The following is a 24,040-nucleotide window of genomic DNA, read 5'->3' as shown; positions in this document are numbered from 1 at the left end:
TGAAGGATTTACAAAATCAAACTCAAAATTAAAACCAGACAGGAAGTTATAAATACCAGTAGCCATCTGTTCAAGTGTTATGTCCGAGCGATTATATTCTGAAGGACGCATGAAAACCCTCCCGTACTTAATTCAATTACACTGCCATTGTCCCCGTTTTTGCTACCGACTTCACAATAACTTATTTTGCCAACAATAACTGTATTTCGGTCAGACCATCACCTTTTTTGCCACTCGAAACTAACTGTTCTTGAAATGAATTGGTTTGTGAAGTGTTTAGTTGCAGTTTGAGATAGGATCTTAATCTGGGATTCGGTGTATTGTTAAGTTGTCTAAAATCGTCTCCCTGGACTGGGTGCCACCTATTGGGCACAATGGTCAGTCGGGACGGCCGTCACACTCCCACGCATGTTAAAATTTCGGATTACATCCGGTTCCTCATAATACTACACTAGATATAGAAGTGACATTTAATATTTTATAAGTATCTGTATATTATGTATGGTTTTAAAATATCAGAGCGGTCTGTTCGGTTCCATAACATAAAGCTATGAAAATAATTATACATCGATCGCTAATTAAAATACTTTATATAAATTAACAAATTAATACACATATATGTACCAACTTTTTGTTACGATGTTTATACGCCAAGAAAACAAATATTATTACGGATCTCTTCCAATAAACCTCATGGCGGAAGGAGACCAAAGGCAAGAAATGCATTAGTGCATTATGATAACTCCAAAATAAAAGTCAAAATGAATCAACTGTGACCCCAACCTAACTTGGCATTACAAATGTAGTTATAAGTGCTTAGTCCCTGCAACTCGAACATACAGACAGAACTATTTTCTAGTACAAAATCAAACGAGAGATATTGAAGCCCCGAGCATTCGTGTAACTTTGATCGCAAATTTCGAGCTTGCTCCATAGGGAATAAAGCTCATTTCTTATCGCAAATACAGTGCCGTTGTTCAGACAGAGGGATGAATATTTATCAATCCTCCAGGAACACTATTCCACTAGGTATGTACTCTTTGGAAATTGACGTTTGCAGGATCTGTACTCTGGGCGAGTCTGTGCCGATTATTGGCAGAGGAAATAATCTACATAGTCTATACGCAACTAGTGTATGACGCAAATATTAATTCAATTCTATTTCAGAATTCAAAATCTTTATTGCATATCAAAAAGGTACATCAGTTGTCTTATTCAAATCGGTATTGCGTTTGGTAATGAAAAATATATACCTACTCGTACCTAGGTGGTACAAATATACGTAGATAACTGCAAAGATTCACGCACACGCCGCAATTAAATTATTTAATTCTAAATTTAAATCTTTACAAACCATTAAAAAATATAATATAGTAAAAACAACGGCCTTAAAACAATAACTGGTTTGGAAAGTTATTATCTTTAAGCGAATTACACACCTATTTTCACACATATCTACATAATTATTTGTACCGTTAGAAATGCGTCGCGTCGCATGGGGAGTGAAAACAATTACCCAAACACCCGCGTCTAACAGCGGCCAATTTACATACGTAACAACACTACGAGGAGTTACATGAATGAACGTTACATTTTATAAGGCTAGGATTAAATTTTGTTTCTTTAATCCTGCGGTTTACTACGAAGATCGTGTGAATTCTTTGCCTACAATTTCGGGATAGAGATTACTTACATTATTCTCACAGAATAACACTGTCTTTCTTAATACAGTATCGGCTAAAAAGCTAATTTTCTTTGAAATCTCTGAACTGCAAATCCCGGCGGGGCTTAGCGAAAACTCATCAAGTCCAAACCGGCGCACCTGTTAGACTTCATCGAAACTATTTTCTAATCCCAACAACATTATTAATTTCATATCGCCGACAAAAGAGCATGTTGCCGCAAATATCTACACAAAAGGCTGGTTGTAATTAATGTTGAGTCTGGTTGAATCCGTCGTTAGGTCCCGAGGGAGGGAAAATCGGCTGGCACAATACGGTAGTTAGGGGGAGATCGGCGTTTAACGAGCAAATTATTTAGTAAATGTTGCCAAATAATAACATTAATGCTGGCGGGGACGGCTGCGGGATGACAGTAGTTGGGGTTGGAATATCGTGGATGAGGTGATAAAAGCGGGTGATGGATGAGGTATAGGTAATGGGTATAGCACTCTATAGACTCGTGATCATAGGTGACCCCGGTGTCCTCCCCAGACAAATGAGAAGACGACACAACTAGTACTCATGTCAGAAAGAGGATGATGAAGATAGCAATATATAGAAGAGAAATTTTTCGCTCGTATTCTCGTAGATTATGTTCACTTATTTCTTGCCAATAAAACCCGATAATTTCTTATATTCCTTGTATTGTAATTCGACGACTCAAAAAAGGATTAACTCTCTACATTAAGAGTGCCTGTAAATAGGTAAATACCTACTACTGTTACATAAGAGAAGTAGAAGGATCACTTTACTCCACTCACGGAATAAAAAAGTTGGTTTAAATCAAAAATTACGACAGTTCTTACCACAGCCATGTGAAAATAATTGAACTTCGTGTCATGAAAAAGAAAAGTCCACAAATCCTTACAGCCGCGAGGGTGAGGGGACCTACCCTCCGCGGGTGGTAGCCAATGAGAGCCCTCGTGACGTCACGGGTCCCAGTACCAGAGCAAACAGCCCAGCCCTGAATGCCACATAATTGAGTGGTCCTCATCCATTGTACGCCAATGATCCATTAAAGTAATTAAGCTAAATGCTTGAGATTTAATGGCGGTTATATAGATGTTTTCGCGCGAAGGCACACCGACAATGCGCGATTATGCCATCTTTGCTTTTGTATGGTGCCCTATTACGACCCCCATTTGAATATTTGACTTTGTTACGATTTGTTTCAACGACAAATTTTGACAACAATTATGTTATATGAATGAGTGGCAAATAATATTTATTGAGAAAGATTTACTCTTACCGAGTTTTTTTAGACAAAATTGCCTTAGGTTATAAATGAAATTAAAGAAGATCTAACGTAAAACACATTTGTTAAATTAATTATTTTGTTTTTTAATAAACTATGGTTATTATTATGATCTCTTTTCTAAATTTACTTACACATATTTACATCATTCTGCCCGCTTTCATCCTAGCTCTCTAAGAGGATCTCGGGGTTTGACTGTGTTCATGTCCTGGATTAGATGAAGTCTGGTTTTACACGAATTTGCTTTCGTCTGATCTACGCAACTTTAGAAGGGGATCATTTGGATCACGGTTAGTTGTTCCATTTGCCTAAATGTGTTTCCTCACGATTTCCCGCACCGATAGAACATCGATTACCATTCGAACTAAGAATAAAGTATTCGTACAAAACTCAGAAAAGTCATTGGTACTTACATGGCCCAGGTAGGATTTGAACCTGGATTTTCCATGCGTATTACGCATATTCTCTAAAGTAAGTTTATGTGTATATCCTAATGATTATTGACACAAAATGACTACTTACCAAACAAAATTACTATTAAATACTTACCAAGACAGAGGCCAACAGTCTTGAATAGACTGAAAAGCCACGTTCAGTTGTATGGCTAACTGATGGAATTGAGATTTAAAAGTGACAGATTGCTAATCGCCTACAAGAAGAATCACAAGCCTATCTACTATCCCTTCGTCGCCTTATACGACATACATGGGAAAGATATGGAGTGGTCCTATTCTAAACTGCCGGGACGGCAGGTACTATCTAAAATTATTTGCCAAAATTGAATTTACGCAAGTACCTACAGGGCGTTCAGTAAAATCTACGTGGGAGTTTAATTTGGCGCAAGCTCTAAACATTTATTCACAAACGTGAAACAGGCTGCTGAATATTCATGAGAGACTCGACGTTTTGTGGAACGGCCCTTACTTGGGGAGCGGGGACTGAATGTTGTCTTACCATAACATTTCTGTTTGTTTTATACTTTGTAAATTGAAAATTGAAAATATTGGTATTTAACGTGTTTTTAATAAATCAAACTTGGGATTCTTCGTTAACACCATGGGCCAGAGGCTTGTTAACTTTAAGTGGGTATGTATCTGAAGCTCAGTTCCATCATTAATTCCCTTATACCCAAATGCCCAAATGCGTTTTAATAAACATAATTAGATACCTAATTATATAAAAATACTTAGCAGAATCCATACTTGATAAGCTAAACTATTAAGTGTAGGTAGTTAATACCTACTTATTAGTAAAATATTTTCGGCGAAAATCTTTTAGACGCTAGCATGCTAGCAACTTGTCACTTTTTGAATCTCAATTTTATCATTAAGCCAAACAGCTGAACGTGGCCTATCAGTCTTTTCAAGACTGTTGGCTCTGTCTTCCCCGCAAGGGATAAAGACGTGTTTGTATGTATGTATGTAGGAAAATATTTTCCCTTACAAAAACTTAATAAAAAAGTTAGCAGAGCTTAGAAACGAGTAAGCGTGTCCTTAGTATCAGTCCCTAGGGACCTCTTCGACGTCCCCACAAACGGAATGGATAATTCAATAACCCATACAACGCGGCTTAGCCCAAAATTAGCCATACGATATGAATAAATAGATTTGGGGAACAAAGCAGATGTCATGGGAATACGTCGTAAGGGATAACGGGGTGTTTAGAGACTCATTAGTTCGTTAATAAAGGGTTGCAAGCGATTACATTCGAATGCGCAAATTATTGTGTTAGTGCGTGTTTGCTGGCGTGAATACCATAGGCGCTTTGTTGTAATATTTGTTGCACAAGTCATACATAAAATAACGTCTCTTTTTTTGATGGGTTGGCAGAAACTACATATGTATTTCCACTTGTCACGATCTTTGCATAAAACTTCTTTCGCTTCGTCCACATAATGTATGTATGTAATATCTTAATTGCATAAAAATTTACACAGTAACAAGAAAATAGTACGTACATAGTTATAAAAGAAACAAATCACTTGCAATGGCGGACTTATCTTACATTAATTATTACTCATGCAAGATTGCCGGTTTAGGGTAGGTACCTTCTTTTAATCTGACCTTTCAAAAGGATAAGTATTCCAATTCGGCATGGTATTCGTAAATGCATTAGTACCTATGTAAGTACTATACTAATAAAATATTACATTTCTAAAAAAAGTTGCAATATTTTCACCGCTATAATTAACCACCACGATTCATAAAGTGCGGATTGGTCATAACCGAATTGTTAACAATTAATTCAACTACCTAATTACAGACAACAGATAGTTACCTAATCTCATTGTATACGGCTGTCAATTATAATGGCAATACCTACATGGAGCGTCGAGATACGGCCATTAGGAGCGAGCGGAAGGCGCGCTTGCGCTCAGCCTAATTGTTTCCGTCGGGCTTGTGGACTCTCGCCCCCTGACTAGGGCTGCCAAAAAGTGGTGAACATAAAATACTTGCAGGCAATGTCTAAGTGGCGTGTGGTTCCCGGCACCGATAGAAAAAAAAATAGGATCACTCCACCTGTCTCCCATGGATGTCGTAAAAGGTGACTAAGGGATAGGCTTATAAACTTGGGATTCCAATTTTAGGCGATGGGCTAGCAGCCTGTAAGCGAGTAACAAGGGATATAAACATAATTATATGTAAGTAGTAACGTAGGTATAGTATGTCCAGCGTTGTGTGTAGCAGCAGCAGCACCCAGCATAACATTTTGCCTGAAATTGACCCTTTTGGGTCCATCATTCTATGTTCGGACTTGATTAGGCAGGACTAACATATGCACCTATCTCTAGAACGCTTTGGAACAAATACAAGACCCTAAAACGCCTACTTAATGAAAGTAATAGGCAGTACATGGTTTAACATAAAAATACGACCTAGAAAAAGCAAACTCTTAGTAGCTGTCGATTAAATATGCTAAATGATTTGTAGGTTTTCTGTAAAAAATATGAGTTGATCTCTAAATATCTTATAGCAACCCTATCACTAACACAAGCCTCCCTGAAGCCTCTGGCGGGGGGTGGAGCCACTGAAACTTTGCAATCGTAAATATTAGGAAAATATACGTACAACAATAAGAAACTTTTGTAAGGGCGAGCTAACTCTATTGGGGTCGATAGCTTATATATTTTCTTTTTGATTTTACCTAATATTTAGCTTTGCTTACAGTCTAACAGATTTGTTTATTGAAAGTAATGTAATCATGAGCTGATGTCTGTTTCGACTGTGTTCGAACGGCTATTACCAGTTACCAGGGTATCGGTTCGCCTTTAAAACCAACTAAAAATTAGAAGTTCAAATGATTACTACATTATAAATTGAAACAATATTTTATATAACTACTCGTAAATATGTTGACAGCACTCCGTTTCAACACATTTTTTCCCGCAGAACATTTCCTGACGAATTCGATATTCCATATCACAATATTGATCTGGCTATTGATATCAAGCGTGTAACTTAACACGGCGGTCATCCGGATGCAATCTGCAGCACCACAAAAGGCACGCCGTGTGCCCCACACGCGCCGCGTGTGCCGTAGATTGGGGAAATAATGTGACAAAATAGTTTGACGAATCGCTATTGTCGGTCGCTTGTTAGGCTTTGTAATTAGTTGGTAGGAAGACTTTCAAGTGGAATAATTGTAAGAATGTTACGTTAGCTTTTGTTATGCTTCTGTGCGTATTTCCAAAAATTTTGATACTTGGGTAAAGATTTCAATAATCGCCGTTTGGTTGATGATGTGTTTTGATGTTTGTCTACACATAACTTTATAGTAATATATATATATATAACTTAATGGTTTGCCCTTCCCCTAGATAATCCTAGGTCTCAAAAGAATAATATTGAGTTCTTAAAATACAGTAATCAGCACACTTTTTAATTAGGGAAATAATGACTTAGCCTTCAATTTTGTTGAGCAATATTTAATTTTATTCATGTTAGTTAAAATTCCACGCCTACGACGTCTCGGCCAAAAACTGGTTAATGGTACTTTAACTACAAGCTATTACCACAAGAGATTAGGTCCTCAATAGATCCAGCGCGTACCAAACATAATCTCTCAAACAACAACCCTTCACTGTGAATTACGTCAAATCTCTTAGGAATTGTTGACAGTCGGTATAATATCAGTGATAATGCATAACAAACGTGAGCAGACGCGGTCGGGGCGGGCTACTAGTGTAGTGTGTAATCACTTATACCAGTGGTTCTCAAAGTTGAATAATTGGTGAAGTTTTAGCTTTTATTGTCTCAGATAGAGTATTAAATTTTGCACTATGTATAAATAATTATAGAGCTCCGAAATCTCATTTTGTTTACATATTCTATATATCTTTCTCTTAATACCAATTTTGATTAAACGCTGTCGGCTTTAATTTAACCATAGATACCTACTAAAGTTTTAGTACTGCATTATGTTGTGCATTTGTTCCAATGCCAATGCCATTATGTAAATTTTCTTAAAATTCTAAGTCAGATGGATAGATTAGGACATCCAGGATTGCGCTTTGAGAAACACTGGCCTGTACTTTTTAATGTCTATTGTACATGGACGGATTAACGAGACAACTCTTTGTGGTTGGATTGGAAAGCTGCTGCAAAATATTTACAGAGCTTATTATTTATTCCACATTAAATATTCAGGGCAATGTGTAAACGCGTATCGTTTTATTGAAAGTCGGCCCGTCGAGCGGGATATACGCGGATGAAATAATGTCGGTCTGTTTGAAACAAATATATATATTCCGGCAATTCAGTTTGTTTGGAATGATTTATTTATTCGAAAAAAATGAAAAGTTTATTATCAGTTCTGTGATAACAGTAGGTTTTTTGAGTAAAATTTAATACCTCGAAATGAGCGAAGGTAAGTAGAGTAGTATAGATATTGTATCCGCGTCGCAAACTTTCCTCGCATACTTTACATCGAAATGTAGTAGATCTTCGAGATTTAGGAGTCGATACATCTTAACAGCTGTCGCAATGCATTACCTCGTTTCTTTATACCGCGTTTACCCTCCGTCAGCAATAATACATAGAAGATGCAAACCGACACAAATAAATATTCACATCACACATCCACCGCCCTCCGCCGATCGTAACAACCACTTTTGCTCGGTACTGTCAATTTATATTTGCCTGCAATCATTAATGCAGACACGTAGCTTTTTGCTTACTGTACAACCCGTTGGACCTCCCTGCCCCTCCCTGGGTTGGGGTTAGAGACGGCTGAGGGGAAACACTGTGGAGAGTCGAGACTCTAATTGAAGCAGTCTCCCAAACTAGCCGAATAAACGGGTGTCAAGAGCAATGCGTCAGGGTCTAAAATAATGAGTATACAGATGCTATCATAACATAGTAATATTAAAAAGAGCAATTTTTTTTATTTGTAAGTAAAAATCGACCGAGCCGTTTCTAATATCCGATAGAGAAGTAACATATTAGGCTTCTTTCATATCTGAAATTTTTAATGAAGCGAAATGTCTAGTTGAAAAATTAAAATTAAATCTAAAATAAGATGGCGGTATTGTTATGGATGTAAGTCCGTTAAAACATATTGTCCATTTATACTGATCGTAAATTCTGAACCGATAATCAAAATTATTTCATAGTTAAAAAGGTACATTACTAGGCGGATGTTAAAGCATTTTGTATAGTGCAGTGCCTACCAAGTACGAAACCACCGTCGCGGGCCGCCAGTAATAATATAAATGTATAGGTCGGTATTTATTAAACTTGCAACATTTAACTATCAGTTTAAATACCGAATACCTACTAGACACACGAGTGCACTCTGCACTCTCATTATTTTTCTCGGGCTGCGGGCCCGCGGGGGCAGAGCCCGGCGCGGACGTGCCGCGTAACTAGAGCCACTCGCCTCATAATGCTACATAATTCAATTGATTCCCCGACACTACCCGCACGCTTCCTCCTAACTTCGTTTGCAGCGTTTTGATATCGGATACGCCGTTTGACGCCTCCTTGTACAATTCTTTCCCCATTCGAAAAATAAGCACCAAACTCGATATAACTTCGTATATTTGGCACAATAAATAAGCTTAAATAACATTATCTAGTGGTAATAAGATACATGTGGAGATCTAAAAGAGACGTTGCGGTAGTTTGACGACTCTTCTTTCGCGTCTGGTGCCTGAGAGGACGCGTACACTACCTCGGCGACTGGAGCGGGTTTGATCTTCGGCGGGGAAGAGACGGGTTTACCTTCATAGCGTACTTTGGCTTTGAATCCGCTTTTTTTATCGACAGTGTACTCGACAATCCGCTGCGTACCGTCGGGTTGCAGGAGTGAGTAGGAGCCTTTGATGACGTCACCGTCGCGGGTTTCTCTGTGCGATTTCATGTCTCCATAGTGTCTGTCGTCGACTGAATACTCGAATGTGTAGTGGGCTGGTGCTTCGGGTTCGGCGTGTACTGTTTTGGTGGCTGAAGAAGGCAGGGGGGACACTGTCACCGCCGCTGTGGCAGCCACCAGGCAGAAGAACAGTGGGATCTGAAAATGTTTTGAAAGATTGCATCAATGTATTTGTGATTTATTTTATACGTGAAATACAAATAGTCACTTCTGTTGTTCCCTTTATTCTGTTCATTTATTTTTATCTAAAAATAATGCTATGTAGGTACTACTATTTAAAGTACATACATATAAATAGTTGCATCATAATTATGTATGTAAGTACTTCAAATGTAAGTAAGTATGTAACGGATATCCCTTGCGGGATTGACAGAGCTAACAGTAAAAGGTCGCTAGCCTATCGCCTGCAAGAGGAATCCCAAGTACTACATACATTTAAAGTAAGTAAATACATCATATTAACTAAGTACATTTAATATAACTTTATTATTGTTTTTAGGCACCATTATTTAACTAAGTTGAAAATTACTTCACTATTTAACCGACATCAAATACATGGGAGTTTCTCAATCAATCAATTCAATTCAGGTCAATTCGACTGTAATTTTTTTCCAGTGAATTATCGTAGCTATAGGTATCGCTTTGACATTATGTACTCGTAGTTAACAAATGAATATATTGATTACAGAATATTTCTCGTAAAACAAAGAACATTTCTGAAAAGTCTGGCAGGTATTTCTTTTTATTCCACAAATATAAATACTTAAAATTTTTATTTTCCGTAAAACAAAGCTCGACTTACTCTGGCAATCATATTGTCTTGCGTGGGCGTAGTCGTGGCTAGCCGAGCTAGATAATGTGCTATCAGTAGGAGGTGCAGCCAATATATACTGATCCACAGTCAGCGGGCATCATCGCGAACACGCAAAGACTCCACGGTTAATAGACACGTAAGTACAGCTTCACGTAGATGAAACTCCAAAAAACAAATTTGGATGTAGTACATACATACATAAGATCACGCCTTTTTTACGGAGGGGTAGGCAGAGATTACATTTTTTCACTTGCCTGGATTTCTGCGTACTTCCTTCGCTTCACCCACATTTATAACTCTCTTCATGCAAGCTCGGCGGTTTCGGGTATTTTTGACCTTACCCTTTGACAAATTTGGTCGTCTGGTTACAAAAGAATGAAAAGTAGATTCTTTCAGTCTATATTCGTCTTTCTGTCATTAGTCCTGGTTACGTCCTCACATCTCTGAGGAGGAGTCGGGAAGGCCTATGTCCATAATGGAGTGGGTAAATCAAGTTATAGGAGCAGCTAATGGTGACAGGCAAGGTTGACGGAAAAAGACCTAGAGGTCGCAGCCCTACAAGATGGTCGGATCAAATCCGATCGTCACTAAACACCGATCTCCATAAGGCCCTCCACGACGCAAAGGATCGCAACAGGTGGAAGGAAGAGATCAAAGAGAAAGTGATTCGGCGGGGGAGTCACGACCCTCAGCAATGAGGTATACGACGCGAGGAGGAGGAAATCAAGTTATAACACAAAGCGACTCCCATCTGATCTCCGCAAAATTTGCAAGGGAACCCATATCGTATCATGGTTATACAACCAATTGCATAGATTTGCAGGTTCTTCTATGGTTTACCTCGCCTTGAGGGCATCAGTATTCAAATAAAACCAATGTACGGTAAAAAGTCTCAGAAAAAAGTCATTGCTACATGGCAGCGGTGAGATTTGAACCTGTGCATGGAGCTTTTTTATTCAGACACCCAAACTGTTCGATGATCAACCCCCTATTCCGATAGAATAAATACTCTCCCGTGTCGAAGGTAGGATACTGTCGACAAAAAATCTAAAAGGATGATGATTTAAATACATATATAACAGGTGACATTATTACTAACTGGCTGATATGTCAACGTAAGTACAACCCAAACCGCTGGGTCTAGAAATTTAAAATTGAAGTTCTAGGGGTGCAATAAATAGGAGAGAATTTTACGAAATAAACGCGGGTACTAGCGGGATCTTTCGCCTCACGCGGATATAGGGGGCGTTCTTAATTCACAAATGAAATTCATAATTCACGAGCGAACAAGTGTAGTCAATAGGTATATGTATCAGCCATCAAAACATTATCGTTAGTCATGTGATGTAACTCATTCAAGTTTTGGTCTTATTTATGGGACTACTCACGGTCCATGCCTGGAGGCTTCTATGGCTGTAAGAGCAAATGACCTTGGTATCGATTTCGTTGTACCTAGGCAATCATCATTTTTTTTAGGGAAAATATGTATGTGATTACACATCGCAATCATCAAAAATTATGGATGGGCAAAATAAAATAATTAAATAAATTTACTAAAAAGATTTATTTATCAAAATAAATAATTATGGCATTAAATTAACTAGATGGCACTATACTCTAGTGGTGGTAAGAGACGGCTGGAGAGGAGAAGGAAACACTGCCCAAGTTTTGTGTGTAGGCAGGAGCTGCGTAGGCTACTTTGGCTACGGGGGCCTGCGCGTAGACTGGGGCAGGAGCGGCGTAGTGGACCGGGGCAGGGGCGTAGGCTACCTTGGCTACGGGAGCGGCGTAGGCCACTTTAGCTACGGGAGCGGCGTAGGAGACGGGGGCCGGGGCGTAGGCGACTTTAGCTACCGGAGCGGCGTAGTGCACAGGGGCAGGGGCGGCGTAGGCTACTTTGGCTACGGGAGCTGCGTAGTGCACAGGCGCGGGGGCAGCCGCGTAGGCAACAGGAGCGGGCGCGTAGGCTACTTTAGCTACGGGAGCGGGCGCGTAGGCAACCTTGGCTACGGGAGCTGGATGAGGTTGGCCTTCGTAGCGGACTACGGCGTTGAATCCATGTTCTTTGTCTGAAGTGTATTCTACAATACGCTGGACGCCGTCCGGTTGGACAAGAGTGTAGTATCCTTGCACAGCGTCGCCGTTGCGGTTTTCCTTCTGGGATTTAACGTCGCCACTGTGTTGGTCCTGCACTGAGTATTCGTACTCGTAGTGGGCTGGGGCCTCTTGTTCGGCGTACACCACTTTGGCGACGGGAACTGCTGGAACAGCCACTGCTGCTGCAGCCGCCACCAGGCAGAAGAAAGTTGCGATCTGAAAATATTGTTGGATTGTGAATCTTTATTCACTAAAATCCTGATACATATAGGGTAAACCCTAAAACAATGTGACGTCACTGCATATGAAAACAATACTTTTGCAGTGCATTTTATTTGCATGTCAGAACACATTTTTAATTTTAATTAAAACTTTTATAGATGTCAAATAACTTTTTAAACCTTAACCGATACACTAATCGAAGAGTTTAATTTCAGAATGTAGTTCTGCGAATATATGAATTTAAAAAATAATAATTAACTACTGGTCTTTGACAACTTACTTTGGCTACCATGTTGTCTTGTGAAGGTGTAATGTGTCGCTACTGTGTGTCGCAGAGCTTTTATATGTCGGAGGCTGTTGCGCAGACGCAGTGGCGCACTTGCCGCCTTCAACGACTCATACACATCTAAAAATAGACACATCTTTGTAGACCTTAATGCAAAAGCAATAAAGTTTAAAATATAGATATCTTTGTAGACGTTCTTGTACTCGGGTAGATCTTGCCGCAAGGGTCAATAATTGGTTCAGAGGAAATTATGTAAGTAATATATTGAAGATAAATTAGTCAGCATTCCATATTTTGATGACCAATTAATTATAATAACACATACTTTATTGGCGCATTTATCTGGGGGCATACATATAACCGCATCTATATCCTTAGCGGTGTAAACAGAGCCAACAGACTTGAAAAAACTGAAGGGCTCAATGATTGAATCGATAAACGAAAGCCATGGGAAAGATATTGAGCGGTCCTATTTTAAAGTGCATACAAGGCATGGCCATTCATACATGGCTTTCGTAAAAATGGACTAAAAGGAATCCCAGGTTAGCCTTACTTTTTGTCCATATTTACGAAAGTACCAGCAGACCAAACAGAAAAACTTTAAGTTGGTGGTGCGATAAAGTGCACATGCATACTGCAAAAAAAGCATACAACAACTCTACCGTGTTACGAATTCTGTTAAAAATATATGTGTCTACTAAATTAGACTACACGACTAAAAATTAAGATACACGTTCAACTTTGCGCAAAATCTGACATTAGCTTCTTGTGAAACTTTTATCTCCTTTAGCGATCGAAATAATATGTATGACTTGTCAAGTATTGCAAGTACTGATACCACTAAATTATTAATAGTTCTGCCTTATACAACATTTCAAACTGGTGTTTTACATACTTAAATAGAGTTTTTAATTGTTTGATACACAAGGTAATGCAAAAAGAAATGTACCTAGGCTTAGGTACATTTTTACGAAGTTTTATTCACTGAATTTAATTTTTTTAGACCTACATTTTTGATTTTATTTTTAGACCTACATTTGTGATTTTTTCTATCGAGTCAAAATATTGATATTATGTTTTGATATTTGTAGAATGACCCCTGGAATGACAAATACATATATTTTTTTAAAGAATCAGTGCAGTGAATCATCTACACGACGCATTATAAAAGATACATACATACATAAAATCACGCCTCTTTCCCGGAGGGATAGGCACAGACTACCTGATTAGCTGATGTAATTAGTCGTCTTAATTAATTTATTTGTATAAGTGAAACCCTAAATCTAAAAAAAAAATAAACCATAATGATCTGTGATATTCTCATTTCTATGAATACAAACATAGTTTTTATATGAATGGAACGAAGATCGAAAGCCAAACTAATGCAAGGCAAGACAGTGCAACTTATTAAACAATACATTCATTTAAGACCGACCATTACATTTTTGGAAAAACAAAATTAATAAAAAAAACAATTCTGTATGCATACCTATATTGATTTACAAAATATGCTTAGATTTTAGGTTAAAATTCTTGAGCTAAATGCTGTATCAGCATACAGCCCCTGATATTGCACAAATGAAGAATAATAAGGTGGACCATAACTATTAAATAATATGACGTTACGTCAAAAACCACGGTGAGGGGGTCACAAGAAAAGCGAAATAGTATATACAGCGTGTCTTAAAAACGCAGTTTATATTTTTTTTAATGGAACTATATTAAAATCTCACAATATTCAAAATAACTCACTTTCTACAACTTATCAGATTTCTCTTTTGCGTAAATTAATTTAGTTTTTAAGTATAGGTACCCTTTCTATGCCGTGCGGTTCCTGGCACCAATAGAAAAAACAATAGGACCACTCCATCTCTTTCCCGTGGATGTCGTAAAAGGCGACAAAGGGATGGGCTTATATACTTACTTGGAATTCCTCTTTTAGCGACCTGTCACTATTTGAATCTCAATTCTATCATTAAGCAAAACAGCTGTAGGTGGCCTTTCAGTCTTTTGATGACTGTTGGCTCTGTCTATCCCGCAAGGGATATAGACGTGACTATATGTTTTGTTTACCCTTTTTTAAATATAATTTCACCCATTTTCTAATAAGCCCTTTTAGTTTAAATACATCCGATACCTACACTGAAATAACATAGTCTATGTTTTGGGGCAGTCAAGCAAAAAAGTGTCACAATCATTAACTATTCAAGTATGAATCACTAATGTTTGAATTAGTAATTTGGTTATTTACATTACCTAAAGCATTTTGATACTTTACAATTATCAAATGTTTTTTTTTAAACTCTGCTAATACCGGCTGTTAAAAATCCCCTAAAAATGATAGATTTAATGAAAAAAGTTTTAGCTAGGCTTTTTTTATAGCAGAAAGCGTAGTTTAATTTCTGTAATACGAGAAAATTGTTTATAAATTTCCATTTTTCGAGATTAATGCAACCAATGATACTGATGCGAAGTTAATATGAGTCCTGCTAAACATATACCTATGTGTATTTTATTTCAATTATTTCAAGTAATTATTTAAATAGTTACACCCGTCTCATCAGAATAACAAGCCAATGTAAAGTATCAAGATCATAACATTAAAACATACCTAAAAAATTTAAATAAATTCGGAGATAACATGATGTAATCAAAAATATTGAGTGATATTTTCTAAAGATTACGTTTGTGTTAAATCATCGCAGATTGATGTTGACAAAACTGTTAATTGAATTTCATAAGCCTCGTAAGTTTTTAATTTTTGCGCTTATGTAGGTATTCGTTGTAAAATTACCTACTTTCGTAAAAGCGAGGAATACCTGACTTTAACTTTTAATGTGATACACAGTGATATTTACTACATATCATCAAATAAGATCTAAAAGATTCGTTCAAATTCAGTAATCTTCCATTTATTGTTACGATCGAATTCTTATGGTAAATTGACAATATGTAGGTATCAAGATTAAGTGTTTCTACATATAACTAAACCAATTATATAGAAAGCCAAGACACATCGCCCTAAGCCCAAGACATGGGAGAAGATATGATAATAATAATTTTATTTGCTCAAATATAGCTTTGTTTGACCTCAAACAATTGAATCTTTTATTATTCTCTTATATTGTGTTCATGTTCCTTTTGTCATCTATTTGCGAGGACCTATAAATGGATAAATGATTTATAAACAAGTTATACTATTATATATGAAAGGCGTACCAATAAATCTACTATAATCGAACAAAATTACATGAAAATCGGTCCAGCGGTTTAGCCGTAATAGTGTAACAGAAAGATATAGACTTTCGCATTTATTAATCAGATATGTATAAAATAATAATTTGGTAATATGATAAACAATATCTACCTACTAATAAAGGAGGTACCTAAGACTTATTGCTATACTTATGATTTGACTATTTAAGACTTACTAATTTTTTTATTGTAAATTATCAATTATATTCTCGTAAAAGTCTTACAAAAATAACCATAATTAAACTACCTAAGGGTAGTGAATAATTCATATGAGCCCAGTGTAGCGTGAATGTTATCAAGACGTTTGTTAATCAGTGATTTTATACTTGAATGGTTTCATTATCTATTTTGTTAAAGAAAGATTTCGTAATATGCGTAAGTGTTACCGCATAGATCTAAGTGGGATTTATTAGGTAGGGTTGCTATATCGTCCACTGTTACAAATTCGATTTTACATATTAAAATTACTTTTAGGGCTAGCAACCTGTCACTGTTCCATCATTCCATACAGCTGAGCGTGGTCTTTCAGCCTTTTTATGATTGTTGTGCGTTTCTACCCCGAAGGGATGAAGACGTGATTATGTTTGTGAATGTATATTATATTAAAATATTTATTCATTAAAAATAATCTTGTTATTTCGATTTGAAGGCCGAAACATCGTGAAACAATAACGGGCATAAAGTAAGTCCTTATGATATTGCATCATGCCAAAAAATTTGGCATAAGGTAATGAACTACAGTACATTTCTTCCATTTAAATATTTTCATGCTAAGTGTTTTCAAAAGTTGTAGAAATTTAGTTTCGTTAGTTTCGTACGCGTTGATTTGTTTTTATAAACTCAGGTTATAATTGACAATTTGAGATGAAATCCGCTATCAACCAATGCACCGTTTTTTATTAACCTGCAAAAACTGCAATAGTTGAAAGGTCTTTCAAAAGAAACATGTTTTACCATGAAAATTCATGGTAAAACATGAATGCGTTTTACCTCAATATGCTTGATGTTTTACACACACACCTTTTAATAAAGCCTATTCACACAAACTTGCCTTGAAAATTTGTAAGTGTCGGGGTAACTTGATGGCAGCCCTACGATCTAAACATTCAATACAGCAGCTGAAGTAATAGATATAAGCAAGGCGTGGCTCTTCCTCTGTTACGAGCAACAAAATGATGATACACTCCAATGAAACAAAGCAATGCTGGCAAACTAGTCTTGTAATAGCCGACAATTACTTATATCATTTTGAAACCAATTTCATTTATAATTACGTTGGTAGGTATATTTTTTTTGTGTACTTACAAGTAGTTTTATAAACGGTTATCAAACTGGATGATTTCCTAAATATGGTGTTCACTGTTTCCCCATACGGAAACCAAAGGTTTTATTTTCGATCGCTTTCATTAAAAGACAGATCTTTAATTTATAACAGGTAGAATATTCATACTGGGCCCACACAATCATTTGTCGATTTTAAGAACACAATATCTAAGATTTCATTATAACTTTCGTCATTTTAACCGCACCCAAGTAGTACCTATTTAACCATAATCCGTTTTTCCGCTCGATTTTAATGTCACAAAGTTAAGTATTTTTATTATAACGGAATAATTAAAAATGTCATACGTACGACATTGGCCATAAAACACAAATTAACCTTCGCTTTAGACTATAAGTTAATTAGAAAAATGTTGTAATTTTCAATGTTTGTGGTAATTTTTCTCACGTATAAGGAACATTCAAACAGGTATAACCAGATCATTACTATTAGTATATGTATTGCTTGCTGAATGTGCTCCAGATTTAAATTGCTAAACTATTGCTATAAAAATGATAAAGTACAATCCTGATTACAGAGTTGAGTAAGTTTACATACCTATTGCTAAAATAATTGTACACGACTTCATCCGTGTTAAGATGTAGGACTCTTTTTAATAATTACATACTACTTAAAGAAGCCTTTTTTCTCTCCATGTTAATTAAGGTATATGTGTTTTGGTAAGGGAATATTAAAAAAAGAATTAAATATAACTTAATTTCAAGTATTTGTGAGTAATAAAAAAGTCAAAATGGTCTTTAACTTTAACATTATACTCCGATACCAAATTCAGCCAAGTCATAAATAACTTGACGAACACCGAAAGGGGGTTTGTTCTTTCACACAATATATCAAAATATATCTTACATATTGTAATATTTAAACAATATCCAAATTGATTTATCAACTTGTACAATTTATTAAAGTCACACATGTCGACATGCTTGTCAAATAAAGCCAGCCAGGTCACGAGACAAATGGACCTGTTCAGCGAACTTAGCATAAGTAATACATTTCTCTAACAATGAGAAGGTAATGACTTCGGTATCTTGTCTTACTCCCATCAATCAGTTTATCTGGCGCGTGCTACTCGTATTAACAGAACCCCGCCTAGGCGAAGTCGGTCAAGGCCTCGGTCGACCACTTTTTCCTGCCAAATTACTACCAAAGTAAAAAGTAAAGTCGCCGCGGCCCCCCCACGCTGTTTTATAACGTATTTATTATCTATAACTTACAGACTCATAAGAGAGCCATAAAGATTTGGATAGTTGTATCTACAATATATTATCTTTAACATTTTTATTTTATTTTATGAGAATAGACATAAAGCCAAAATTTAAAAGGAATACATTAATAATAATGTTAATATTCTTATTTGCGTAAAATCAAATTTATATTATTTGAAGCCACTTTAAATCAATAATGTACAAGTGCCTCACAGTGAACATGAGAAAGGTTTTTTAATAAGAAGTGATTCTAACTAATCGCTAACCTTCCATTTTTATTAAATTCACTTTAGAAATATATCTTAACTTACATACTACTTAAATGTAAAAAAAAACGAACACCTAAAAAACTGTAAGCCGCTCAGTCTTCATTTTATAATTTTCTGAGATTACAACCAGTTACATATTACAGTTTACAAATTAAAATCCGGTTTTTTTATAAACTGATTCCATCGTATTAATTGTTGCATATGGAGAAATATCTCCAAGGTGTGGAAGGTCAAGTTAATGCATTCGCTTGGTATTTCCGGCGGCTATTATATAACGAGTGCAATTCCGAATTCCTATGTAAAAGCAAGGTACTTACAAATTTAATAATTATTATGTATTGTTATGAACCACAGGAAGAAAATTTGCAGTGGTGTTTTGAATCGATTGTGAGAATAATGATGCAATACTTAGAATTGATTTTTTTTAAATTAGATACTAGGTACGAACACTTATTGACGTCACTTCACTTAAATCTAATTATAACTATTACCGCTTCCAAAGCGCATCTGTAGAAGAAACGGCGGTACAAATTACACTGCAGCATTTTCACCGGACGTCCATTTACAAATATAGATCTCTTAAAACTAAATCGTGGACGAATGCACATTGTCTACATTAAAAAACATGAATGAATGTAAAACTAATGATTTCAATACGAATATTTCATCAATCGATGGATCCAAAGAAAACGATTATCTGTCAACTATAATTATTTACTATCATTTGCATACTTAGTACGTCAATGGTCAAACGGTAAATTTTAACGTGTATATCATTCTTTTTTTAAGTCGAGTAAATAGTCCATTTTAGATTAAGTGACCTTGCAAGTTTACAGTGATCAAACGGGAGAGCATCGCATAAAAACTATAACATACCTATTATCTATACAAATCATTATTATCTTTTTTTTTTAAACCTTTTTTTTCCAAAACTAAATATCACATTTAAGCTTTTTCTTTATCAGATATGGACAAAAATATCTATCCTCTCCATCTCTTTCCCATGGAAGTCGTAAATGGCGATTATGGGAAATACTTATAAACTTAGGATTCTCCTTATAGGCGATGGCCTGGCAACCTGTCACTATTTGAATCTCAATTCTGTCGTAGGGCCAAACAACTGAATTTGGCCTATTGGTCTTTTTGAGATTGTTAGCTCTGTCGACCCCGTGAGGGTAATCGACGTGATTATATACATACATACATACATATCATCACGTCTATATCCCTTGACAGAGGTAGACAGAGCCAACAGTCTTGAAAAGACTGAATGGCCACGTTCTGCTATTTGGCTTAATGATAGAATTGAGATTCAAATAGTGACAGGTTGCCAGCCCATCGTCTAAAAAAGAATCCCAAGTTTGTAAGCCTATCCCTAAGTCGCCTTTTACGACATCCATGAGAAAGAGATGGTGTGGTCCTATTCTTTTTTGTATTGGTGCCGGGAACCACACGGCACACGTGATTATATGTATGTATGTATTAGGTAAGACAAATTATTTGTGTCTGAAAAATTATAAACAATTACACTTATTAGTTGAATCGATCACAGACATTGTAACTTTGTTACTCACCGAGTGTGCCCTTAGGGCTTTCTTTATTTCGCAATCTATTGAATATTCCAATGATAACGTCGTCTGTCCATTGCCATATCAACCAGGTGCTAATCTCCTGCATATCCATCAACATATCGACCTTAGCTCACTGACCTTCACCTCTCAATCAATTGTGAGCCTTAATTAGTGTACGGTCAACTGTGCCCAAAGGCCTGTAGGCGAAATATCATGTATAAAAAGTGAACTGGTGCATTGCAGTGATATAGTCGAGCTTCAACGAGCAAAACAACAACAATGGCCGCTAAAGTAAGTGCATTTAGAAAAGATTAATTATTATTTTATCTGAGGATATTTTATTATATGTTTTCTTCAATTAAAATTATCGAACAATTACATTTCAGTACATTTCCTTTTTATAAAATAATTAATAGTACATACGAGTAGTATTTATTTATATTCTGACATTGGCTATTTATTGAATTAGTTCAGGATAACGTCAGCATTTGGTGCTATTATAATTTCTTATTTCAATTGCATCATGGCTTATGGAATAAAGAAAAAATGTTCAGAAAACAAAGATACGAATTATGTTCTAAATAGTAAATTCACCGAAAATCCATTACTTCTATACTACTAACAAGGTTTATCTTGTTTTTCCAGTTCGTCGTCATCCTTTCCCTGGCCGTCGCCGCCTCCGCCATCCCCCTGGCTCCCCTCGCCAAGGTGGTGTACGCCGAACCCGAGGCACCAGCCCACTACGAGTTCGAATACTCCGTCCACGATGACCACACCGGAGATATCAAGCAGCAGAAGGAAAGCCGCGCCGGAGACGCCGTCCACGGATCCTACTCCTTGGTGCAACCCGATGGAGTCCACCGTATTGTGGAATACACATCAGACAAGGAACACGGATTCAACGCCATCGTCCGCTACGAAGGACAACCCCACCCCGCTCCCGTCGCCAAACTCGTAGCCGCTCCGGTAGCCAAAATCGCCTACGCCGCTCCCGTAGCTAAACTCGCCTACGCGCCCGCTCAAGTACACTACGCCGCTCCTGTAGCCAAGGTGGCCTACGCCGCGCCTGCTCAAGTCCACTACGCCGCTCCCGTAGCCAAGGTAGCCTACGCTCCCGCTCAAGTTCACTACGCCGCTCCCGTCGCCAAAGTAGCGAAGGTCGCCTATGCCGCCCCCCTCGCTCAAGTCACCTTCTCCTCCCCCGCGGTCTCCTACCACCACTAGATAATTCCGAGGCTAATAATTTATTATCACTAGACCTTATTAAATTATTGATTTCACTGTTATATTTGATTTTTTATTTATACTTTATTAACAGCCTCTGTGATCCGTTAAAATTCTAAAGTGGATTTACATTCCACTTCCAAAAAAAAAACAAATCACAGATAATACAATTATTACCTGTCCTTGCTCAATAAGAATAAAAAGGAGTTAAATTTATTTAACTACTAGAATTTAGCCTCTAAAATATAAGCACAGCAATAACTGACCGGATTTCAAGAGATTTTCTTTAATATTAGATATATATTCTGTTATATTCTATATTCTGGATATTCTGTAAACAAATGTTTGCTGTGTGCCCTAGCACACAGCTAACATTCGTTTACAGAATATCCACCTACAGAGTACAATCTGGAACTGAAAATTCCTTAAAATTCAGCACTCAGATTCATACATGAACATGACCATAGTGTCCAATAGGGAGAGAGGGGGTATATCGGACCGCACCTGAATTATTCATCGCGCCGCATAGTGATTTCATCTCATTGAATGTAGCCGCCGGCCGTCGTGATTACGAAAGCGATACCTCCGTACAACAATATGCTTGTCAACCTGTGCCTATACGCCAACTGGTTTATAGAGAATTTTGACTAACTAGCCACTGGCCGAACTGTAACTGCCTCAATCGTTAAGTGTATTAGTTGGGCAATGAATTTGCATTTATATATATGCCAAAGTCTTAGATAGGATATAAGTACTCTACCTACCTACTATGCGTTAAAGTAGACTTGTTAAAATCACGATCATTTTTAATTAGATTCAAAAGTAATTATTTAAACAAAAATATGTAGGTATACAGAAACCGTTGTAATAGGAATAGGCGCTGCTTGCTCATAAAAAATATATATTTTTTCCAGCAGAATCATGAAAACAAACATCATTATAACTCAACAAACACTACAAGAAAAACATATTTTAATGACCAAAATGACATATAAAACTAAGATATTTTCCATAGTTTTTTAATGAGCATTTTAACGGTAGGTACCTACCTGAACAAAAGTATTCTCTCCTATCTGTGGTAAACTGAAAGAACGAATGTCAAATTTTCAAAAAACATTACTGAACCCCGCAGTTTGTCCCTACGGATCGCCGTTGCCAGGCGGCGGCGGTGAAGTGATTTCTTTTTTATCTGTGCTCGGAAAATTGAATGCAAAGCAGATTTCCCGCGGGGCGCGCGTAATTCCCGCAAATTAAGCCCATGCCAATTGCTCTACCGATGTAAATATTATTGATAAATACCTCCATTATATAACGCTCTGTGGTGAATGAAACGCTTTCTGTTCGCTGTTTGTGTGTTCTCAATTTGTAATTGAAATATTTTTTATTATTGATTTAATAGGTCGTCAAAGAAAAAGGAAAAAAGCACACACGAAGATGTTATTAGTAAGTACGACCTACTTCTAATTCTATCAGTGAATAATTCTATAAATAAGCCGCTCGTGGCCTATACATAAGACTTTCAAGACTGCTAGCTCTGTCTACAACGCAATGTTGCTATGAAAGAATGACGACCTACTTAGTAGCTGTATATTTTTATATGCATGTTTCCTCACGATTGTTTCCCGATTTCCCGATTAGTTAAAAAAGTCAGGTATAATTAGTATTTTGACGAAATATTCGGATTGAAATCAATAGCTTTATATTCATTCATATTTTTTAATGTAAACAATGTGCATTCGTCCACGATTTAGATATAAGAGATCTATTTTTGTAAATTGACGTCCGGTGAAATTGCTGCAGTGTTGTTTGTTCCGCCGCTTCTTTTTCACATGCGCTTTGAAAGCGGTAGTGGATATAATTAGACTTCAGTGATGTAACGTCAATAAGTGAAGCCTTGCATTCAAGTTTGAAAATAAATATATTCTATGCATTTTGATTAAAAATATATAGGTACTTGTTTTTCTTTTATTTTGTGCTGTTTTATATTAGTAGATTAGTAAATTTAATTGAAATTATCTTTTTTTAATATAATTCGTTTTAGTTTACAGTCATAATGATTAATTGTATAATACCAAAAAAGTTATAATAAATAAATAAATATGTAGAGTTAGTAAATTAATTTTATTGCTATAGTACTTCTTTTAAAATAAATCTAATATGTAAGTATGTAGGTACCTATGTAACGAAGGTTTCCTACAAATGCACATGTGTCACGTCCATATCCCTTACAGGTGAGACAGAGACTAGAAAGTGTTACAACATATCCTCACAACCCATCTTGTGGTGACATCTAACTACGAGACCACAGATACATCATTACCCCAAAGTCAGATAGAGGGCGTAGCTGTACAATATAAATGAATGAAGACTAAATAAATATTTTTTTATCTGTGTTAAAACAAAT

General features: G+C 36.6%; 3 protein-coding genes across 3 annotated transcripts; 1 reads left to right on the top strand and 2 right to left on the bottom strand.

Moving 5' to 3' along the window:
* Positions 1-9,048: 9,048 nt before the first annotated feature.
* Positions 9,049-10,162, bottom strand: LOC106136021 (cuticle protein 7). The gene is made up of 2 exons (XM_013336452.2): positions 10,151-10,162; positions 9,049-9,486 (listed from the first exon to the last, which is right to left on the bottom strand). Exons 1-2 carry the CDS (start codon positions 10,160-10,162, stop codon positions 9,049-9,051), a joined length of 450 nt encoding a protein of 149 aa, XP_013191906.2.
* Positions 10,163-11,779: 1,617 nt separating this feature from the next.
* On the bottom strand, positions 11,780-21,309 carry LOC106136033 (cuticle protein 8-like). The gene is made up of 3 exons (XM_060948482.1): positions 20,416-21,309; positions 12,762-12,887; positions 11,780-12,475 (listed from the first exon to the last, which is right to left on the bottom strand). The coding sequence occupies exons 2-3, from the start codon at positions 12,771-12,773 to the stop codon at positions 11,780-11,782; spliced, it is 708 nt and encodes a 235-aa protein (XP_060804465.1). The 5' UTR covers positions 12,774-12,887; positions 20,416-21,309.
* Positions 20,692-21,636, top strand: LOC106136035 (larval cuticle protein A2B-like). The gene is made up of 2 exons (XM_013336467.2): positions 20,692-20,703; positions 21,058-21,636. The coding sequence occupies exons 1-2, from the start codon at positions 20,692-20,694 to the stop codon at positions 21,634-21,636; spliced, it is 591 nt and encodes a 196-aa protein (XP_013191921.2).
* Positions 21,637-24,040: the final 2,404 nt, after the last annotated feature.

This window comes from Amyelois transitella, chromosome 16, assembly GCF_032362555.1.
Source record: "Amyelois transitella isolate CPQ chromosome 16, ilAmyTran1.1, whole genome shotgun sequence".
NCBI lineage: Eukaryota > Metazoa > Arthropoda > Insecta > Lepidoptera > Pyralidae > Amyelois > Amyelois transitella.
This window is presented reverse-complemented; position numbering and strand designations above follow the sequence as displayed.